Here is an 8185-nt window from a genome sequence, read left to right on the forward strand (position 1 = left end):
GACGCTGTCTTCCCGACAGACCTGTTCTTCACCTGAGGACGGCTGCTTGTGTTGTGGCCGAAACGTCGTCAGAATTATTTTATTATGTTTTATTTTTATTATTTTATTATTTCCCTTCTACGTGACTTCACCGAAAGAACCAAGAAGATTTTGTTTCCGTTGGTGATATTTAAGGACAAGGAAGTTACATTCAAGTACTGCCCTGAAGGCCATCCGGTAACCCGGAGCATAATTCATAACTGGTGTTTTTTTTTGCATGCCACTGCAGCATAACGAGGACAAAGTAAGGGAATCTGGGTGTGGCATGCAATTATTTGTAAGCACCGGTGAAGTTACGCAAATATCGATTCAACGCAATGAAACAGCGTCGTGGAGTCAGTGTCTCGCTGCTCAAACGAGCAACGGGCTGGAGCTCGTCCCCTTTGGTGAACCTGAGTTCGTAGTGGATTGTCCACATTCTTACAGCGTGAATAAGTCCGTGCAAAGGATGAGCACTATTGACGTCTCACAAAGTGGTCATTAGTTTAAGAGCCACGTCGGGTTGTTAGGCTCAATCCCTGCCAGGATTTGAACTGGCAAACTTCACATTGTGAGTAAAATACTCTCATTGTTTATCCTGGGTCATACCTGATGATGATTATAATAATAATAACTCTGCCCATGCAATAGCATGTGTAAAACATATTAACGTGTGTAATTTAGATCTCAACAAATTGTATTTTGAAATACTTGAGATATGTCCATGGCAGGGAACCCAACATGAATGTGACCACAATTTATTTCTGGACATAGACCGATGTTTTACACAACACTTCCCCCATAAACAGGTATGTTTAGCTGTGTTATTGTATGTGAACTTCGCTCATTATATTTGTGAAATGGTGGTCACACACCAATGAGCACCAAAAACCCCACCCGAAATTACAATAGTGTTGTCACCCAGCCATATCCTGGGCTGTTACAAAGCTTCAAATAGGTTTGAAATCGAACCATCTTCGAAACAATGTATCTGTCTGACAAGCACATTCTTGGTTAAATCGAAAAAATATGCTTCGTGGAGATACAACAGCAGCGCTTCATAAATCTGGCACCTAACTAATGACTGCAAGGAGCTGCAGCGTGGAGGTACGCAATTGTGCTGACGTGTTCGTGATCCTCTGTGTTTTCTGGTTCTACCACCTGCTGTCTGAGAAATTCACTCCACTTTGGGAGCTTCTTTAGAAAGACATCGGGACACCATACTGAACAACACAACGGGGGTACAACCGCAAAAAAAACACATCAAAGAGCTATTCCTTTAACAAACAATTTTTTCCCGTAATAGAGGTTTTTTTTTCCCCCCGACAAACCTTGTAGACCTGAAGTAACCTCTTGAAACGATCAGTATTTGCACCTGTGCGTGTCATTCTGAGCCTGCGACTGTCATGGGCGTGTCACCGAGCGCTTACATGATCTGACCTTGATTTGCAGGAGTGACTCACCTGCAGTTTAAGCGCCCGCAGGGATTTGAGTACAAGTCTGGGCAGTGGGTGCGCGTGGCCTGCCTTACCCTGGGCCGGAGCGAGTACCACCCTTTTACGCTCACGTCCGCACCCCATGAGGGCACCCTGAGCATCCACGTACGCGCTGCGGGCCCATGGACCACCCGCCTTCGTGAAGTCTACTCTTCAAAGAGCATCAGCAGTGATGGATGCTTCTCCAAGGTTTGATGAAATACATGTATAATTTGAATGTCACTTCAAATGCTAACTTGTAAAGCCACGTGTTTAATAATTTCACAAATAGCACTACATTCATGTGGAATGATCGAGTGCAAGGACAAATGTGTCCCAGCTCAAGTAAGTCTGGGGCAGTAAAAAAAAATCTCAACTGATGAAACTGACCGAAAAGTGGAAATTCCACATTTCATCTGATACGAACATTTAAGAGAAACGCTGCTTAATTATCAGCGTTTCAGGAATTAACATACAACTTCCTGATTCGTGAGTTGAATTATCTGCCGCAAAGCTGCCTGTCTGACTTGCGATTCGACAGGTGAAGGTAAATGTGCAGCGCTAAAATTTCCTGCTCACACCACTCCTGGTGAAAGTTCCTCCATACGAAGAAGCTTTAGAGAGCCTCGCTAGCAGAGGGTATTTTAGCCTACTCTTTCACACTAGCCAGACTTCTTTGAAGAAAATAGGATGTACAAGACAAAGATTCCGCGCATAGCCTGTAAGAGACTGTTGGGGCAAGTGCTGTTAGCGAGCACCTATTAAAGCCGGCACAGCACACGAGGGGGTGGATGGCCAACACCACGCCTGGCCGCCTTTGTTTGATTGCATCAGGTACTCATTTGAGGCTGAGTCGGCATAGGGGAGGCCCCGGACCGATTCAGATAATCGTCACTGGTGTTGGCCGTAAGCGAGAATCGCACCCGAGTCACCAGGTTCATAGCGCAGCGTGCTAACCGCTACACTACTGCTCCCCACACTAGCCAGACTTCTTGGAAGAGAAATTGGATATACCCACACTTTACAATCCACCACATGCAACCTGCTGATCCACTTCTCGAGGAAGTACCCTTTTTATATTACTGGATGGTCAGAGGCAGGGATGGATTTAAGAGATCTGCTCCATTGTTTCAACTTTCATACCAGTGATCTTTGGATTGGTCTATCATTACTACACGAGTGCATCTGGGGCTGAACGGCGGACAATAATTTGTGTCTTTGTGTACGTGTACAGATATACCTGGACGGTCCATTTGGAGAGGGCCACCAGCACTGGAATGACTTTGAGGTGTCTGTGCTGGTGGGAGGAGGCATTGGAGTCACTCCCTTTGCTTCCATCCTCAAGGATGTCGTCTACAAGTCTTCCATTAACGCCAGGCTCATTGCCTGCAGAAAGGTGAGTGACGAGCACTTTCAAGTCGAAGCAAATCTTTGGTAATAAAAAATATATATGCGAGACCACGGAACTCTCGTGTCCGTGAGCAATTTTGATTTATGCTTCGGTTTGTTGACTCATTAATGTCAGAATTGTAGTAAATGGAAATGTGATGGTGAATTAAAAATTGGGGATGTTGTTTTTGGTATCGCGTGTGATGGGCGAACAGCTGTACTTCATTTGGGTGACACGGACCCAGAGGCAGTTCGAGTGGTTGACGGACATCATCCAGGAGGTGGAAGAAAACGACAAGAACGACTTGGTGTCCATCCATATCTACATCACGCAGTTCGCGGAGAAATTCGACTTGCGCACAACTATGCTGGTGAACAACAGCACTCCATCACCTCGTAGGCTCCCGCTGTTGTGCGATAAAGCTCTCCCAGTGGGTGTTTTCGGGGTAGTACAGCGTGTTATCTGGAATGACGTGCACAATTTTCGCTCTATGTCCTGGGGGCATCTCCAGGAACTGGAATTCAGTGCAGGAACTGAAATTCAGTTGTACATCATGCTGAATAGCACACGGTACAAACCAAAAAGACGTTGTAGAATCACACCAGATATGTCATTCACCGGCAAGCAGAAATGGACACTTAATTGTATTAGACTATGAAATGTAAAGGTTCATCCCAAAAAATAGCTTGCTCAAGAGAGCCCATTGGAGATGGTATTTGGCCTACTTTCCCTCGCTGGCGACTTGATGCAACCATTTCTACAGCCGGTTGAGTACATGTATGTTGAACTTCTTTTGCACCGTACGTCGCCGACCGTGCTAATCGGAAGTGTGGATGTGAAGCGAGGAAGATTCAAGAAACTTGCCCATTGCAAATCCAATACACTAAACAATCCACTTACAGAAGCATCCCGAGCATCAATGAATAACTTTACCAACGTCATTCTTTCTTTTTCCTGCAGTACATCTGCGAGCGTCACTTCCAGAAGGTGTCCAACCGCAGTCTGTTCACGGGCCTTCGCTCCATCACGCACTTTGGCCGCCCGCAGTTTGTGCCCTTCCTCAACTCCCTGCAGAAACTGCACCCAGAGGTGTGTTTTGTTATTCGGATAGATATGCTTGTACAATCTCATCGGTGCACAGTGATTTTGAGTTATTGTCTTCAGAGAAGGCTTAATCGAATGTTGTTTGGAGTTACAGTTGTGATCACTTGAGGTTTATCATCCAATGCTCGTTTTGGTGCAATTGCTTCTGTTTACTGTTATTGGGTGTACGCAAAATGTATTTTTTCTTCTTCAGAAATGTGTTTATTTAGCTTAATTTTTTATTAGCTGAACAGAAGCACTTTCATCTGCCTTTGAGTATACACACGAGTTTGCCGAAGTGAATGTTTATGCATTGTAACGAGTGTGACATGTGCTGGACATCTGCGAGAAAGAGCTTCTTAGCTCATCGGATTTTTCCAGGTTAAGTCAAGAAACTGATCCTGACGTTTTGATTTGCTGTTATTGTTTTTGTTGTTGTTTCGTCGTTTGGTTTTCAAGGTTGGAACGGTCGGCATTTTTAGCTGCGGACCCCCGGGCCTCACGAAGACCGTTGAGAAGTCTTGCCGCCAGTTAAACCGCTGCGATCAAACCCGCTTTGTCCACCATTACGAGAACTTTTGAATTCACAAATTTTGCACTCATCGCATATGCCTGATATACATTTTACTCATCAATAACAAAATGATTAACTCGCTGGTCATGAAAACCGTTTTAGAATTTTACTATATCACAAGTGGTACACTTTAAACGGTCAGCTATGTTGTGATATTTTTGATTGTGTTGCATTAATTTGCAGTCAGAAAATAAGCAGAATAATATTTCCTAAAGGAAGGCTTTTCAATATTCAATATTTACATGGAATTTAGGCTCGCTTTGTCCACCATGACAAGAACTTCTTATTCCAGTTTCCATTCTAACAATAATATAAGAGAAATATGTTTTGAAATAACTATCACTTAAAAGAAGTGGAAATGTCCATCGGTCTTCATGATTTTCAAGGTAATTATCAATCGAATATTATAATTGTGGAAGTTTGATTCTCAAAGGAACTTCCTTTTTTGGTGGAATTTTGTGTGGTGACCGAGTACTGCTTAAACAATTTTAAAAATCACTAATTTTGATTTAAAGCTTTCGTGACTGCAGGGATTCATATTCATGGTTATTTCGGTAAAGTCACGTAGAAGGGAAATAATAATTAAAAAAACATATATAAACAATACAATTCTCACGATGTTTCGACTGCACCACAAGCAATCATCATCAGGTGTGAAATCCACAGCAAAATTTTTTGAAAAATAATCAAATTTTGTTGCTGTGGATTTCACACCTGATGATGATTGCTTGTGTTGCAGTCGAAACGTCGTGAGAATTTTATTGTTTAATATTTGTATTATTTTATTATTTCCCTTCTACGTGACTTTACCGAAAGAACCAACAAAAAAATCACTAATGTTAAAGACTACCTAACTTGCTTAAGGATGTTTAACTTGTTAATTTGTTTAGCTTAGTGCATCACTGAAAGGTGTGTTTGATTTAATTTTACGAGATTTGTGCATAACATAACTACAAAAATCATGCAATAAATGGATACTCCAACATAATATTGCTTTTTAGGTCATTTTACTACCAAAGTGTAAATGTGATTTGCTGTTTTCCTTAATACCAAATAATACATTCCTATATTGCACTTTTTAGACAAAGTTACAACAGTTTTTTCGTATATATTTTAAGGTTCTTACAAAATGTTCGTTTCATTTTTTTGCTATTATATATATGGACGTATTGGCTGTACACTGGTGCAGCATAACACACCGGCCCTTGTAAAACAGTCTAAAATCTACATTTTAACTGACATTCGTCTTCCAACTGCTTCGACATCACGAGAACTGATTTTGATGCACCGCCACCCCACAAGATCTTCAGACCGGAGTTGCGGATCCAGGAAAAATACAAAATTATTGCAAAAATTTGCCTTTTTTAATAGCCCTCACTACCGGTGCACCGCCACAAAACGTTCGTATTGGCATTAAGGATTGTTTTCTTATAGCTCAATCATCTTACAATGAATCTGTTTGAAGCTGTTCGCTTTTGAATGCAATACCATTGGTGTACATTTCTTGTTGAATGGGTTCAATAAATGATCTATCGTAGTGAATATATATCTGTTTTGATTTTGTTGAATGCCAGCACCCTTTTAACATGGTATTTCAATTAGAACAGTGGTGTGCATGTTAACATTTGGAGGCCAGCAAGCCATGGGAATAGATCTAATCTTGGTGGGTAGAGCGACCTTAGCGGACCAGTAAAAAAAACGTCAAAGCATCTCCCCCCGTGTGAAATGAGCTTTGTGGGATGCTCGCCTCCATTGACAGTCCTAATTCAATGGTGGGAATTCCACATTACAATTACCGTGACCCTGTCTTTCCATAGGACAGAAAAGCACGTGTGTTTATCTGCGGGTGTAATCCATATGGGTAAAACCTTTTTGAAGAAGAATAATCTTTTATTTAACCTTCTCACGAGGAGGCAAATATCTCGAATACACCCTTACCCTTAGCATTCAATTGAGAAAGCAAATTCCTCCGTGCATTTGTCAGATGCCAGCCGAAGTGGTTTGCTGCATACTGCGCTAACCTCTGCGCCTCGAGTTCAAATCCCACCCCTGGCTAGCGTCAGTGGTGAGTAATGTCTTAACCAGTTGTCCCCCCCCCCAACCATTCGCTAACCTTAACTAACCAGCATGGTGAAGTATGGTTAACGCTTTGATCGACGTGGAGAGGGGAGACCTTCATGTAGCAGTGTCTTGACAAAGCACTGTAAATTATGACAATTGTGTGTATGCAGTGCAGTCAACTTATAATTTACACAATTAAAATCCTCAATTTAACACGTAGGCTTTCGCGAACAATATCGTCCATATTACAGCTCTTAGGTGCTTTTCCAAAAACACTTTTTACAGCGTAAATATATGGACAAAGCACTATAAATATATTTACGAGTTTTAACAAAAAAAACCTGTATTATGAATGAAAATCCTGCAGACAGCAGCATCCCTTCTCTCTGGGATTACGTGAGGTGAACTGAGCTCAACACTTTGTATTTGTACCTGTTAAAGTGTTTTTGGAAAAGCACTTAGGAGCTCATTTTGAACCACTTGCCTTTAATTAAGAGTGTCAATGGTGTCCATTAGAGAACTTGAGAGCAACACTTCACATTTTTTCAATACTCCTTTCCTCTATTGTCATAGAAAACCAAGCGAAGCAGACCACTTAATACACAAGACTCCTTCCTCTAAGTGTACATTATGGCCTGAGACGTGAAAAAGGTTCACCTCAGCTTACATTCTCTGAGAACCGATGATATCGAGATACGGAGTAACTGTTCTTGATGAACACAAATTAGTCAACTTACAGAATTTGAATTCGACCTACCTATGAAGTCAAGTTTTCTCGACTCACTAGCTTGTCTCCGTGCTCTCAACTGACTACCCATCGCCAGTAGGGTCACATACAAGACCGCCTGCCTCTGCCACCATGCCTTCATATCCGCCTGCCCGCCGTACCTTTCTTCATTATTGACAACTTGCAGCTCAGCACACGGCAGATGCCTGCGCAGCGCGACTCACGACCTCCCTCTTGATACCAAGATCCAGGATGGTCATGTTTATGCGCCGCTTCTCGGTGGCAGCCCCAACAATCTGGAACGATGTCCCTCTGCACATTCGCAGCATCACCTCAATCGCCTCCTTCAAGAGAGACTTAAAAACTCAACTTTACAATCATGCTTTCGAGCGACTCTGAGCTTGGCTCCGCGCCTCTAAGTTGCGGCCACTACGTCTGCAAATTTGCGCGCGTTATAAATTGAACTATTATTATTATTATAAGGCAAATGCTTGGCATCTGTGCTATTGGGTTTCCAGAGGACTCTTGAAGTACAATCACAGCATTTCCCCTCCCTGTCCCACTTGCTGCTGAGCCAACTGAGAGCATGCAAGGTGAAGGGATGGCAGCACAAATTAATGGTCTTTGGCTCATATGTGTGAACAAGTGTTGGCGCACAAGCACCAATGCGTGCATCACTGGGTTTATAAGGTGAAGGGGCCTGTGAAATCAGTTGGTGGAGACCAGGCTCTGGTTGTGTGGAAAACGAAAGTACAGTGCAGTATCTTCTTGGTTCTTTCGGTAAAGTCACGTAGAAGGGAAATAATAAAATAATACAAATTAAACATAAAAAATACAATTCTCACAACGTTTCGGCC

At 42.4% G+C, this 8185-nt stretch overlaps 1 protein-coding gene across 1 annotated transcript in view; it reads left to right on the forward strand.

Moving 5' to 3' along the window:
- Nucleotides 1–4848, forward strand: part of LOC144949529 (dual oxidase 1-like) — a 31910-nt gene extending 27062 nt beyond the window's left edge. The window contains exons 28-32 of the mRNA XM_078879458.1: nt 1471–1703; nt 2728–2889; nt 3098–3253; nt 3844–3972; nt 4426–4848. Of these exons, the coding sequence (XP_078735584.1) occupies nt 1471–1703; nt 2728–2889; nt 3098–3253; nt 3844–3972; nt 4426–4548 (803 nt within the window). The 3' untranslated portion in view covers nt 4549–4848. The remainder of the gene's footprint in view (nt 1–1470; nt 1704–2727; nt 2890–3097; nt 3254–3843; nt 3973–4425) is intronic.
- The last annotated feature ends 3337 nt before the right edge of the window (nt 4849–8185 follow it).

The sequence above is a fragment of the Lampetra fluviatilis genome, chromosome 3 (genome assembly GCF_964198595.1).
Source record: "Lampetra fluviatilis chromosome 3, kcLamFluv1.1, whole genome shotgun sequence".
In the NCBI taxonomy this organism is placed as follows: Eukaryota; Metazoa; Chordata; class Hyperoartia; order Petromyzontiformes; family Petromyzontidae; genus Lampetra; species Lampetra fluviatilis.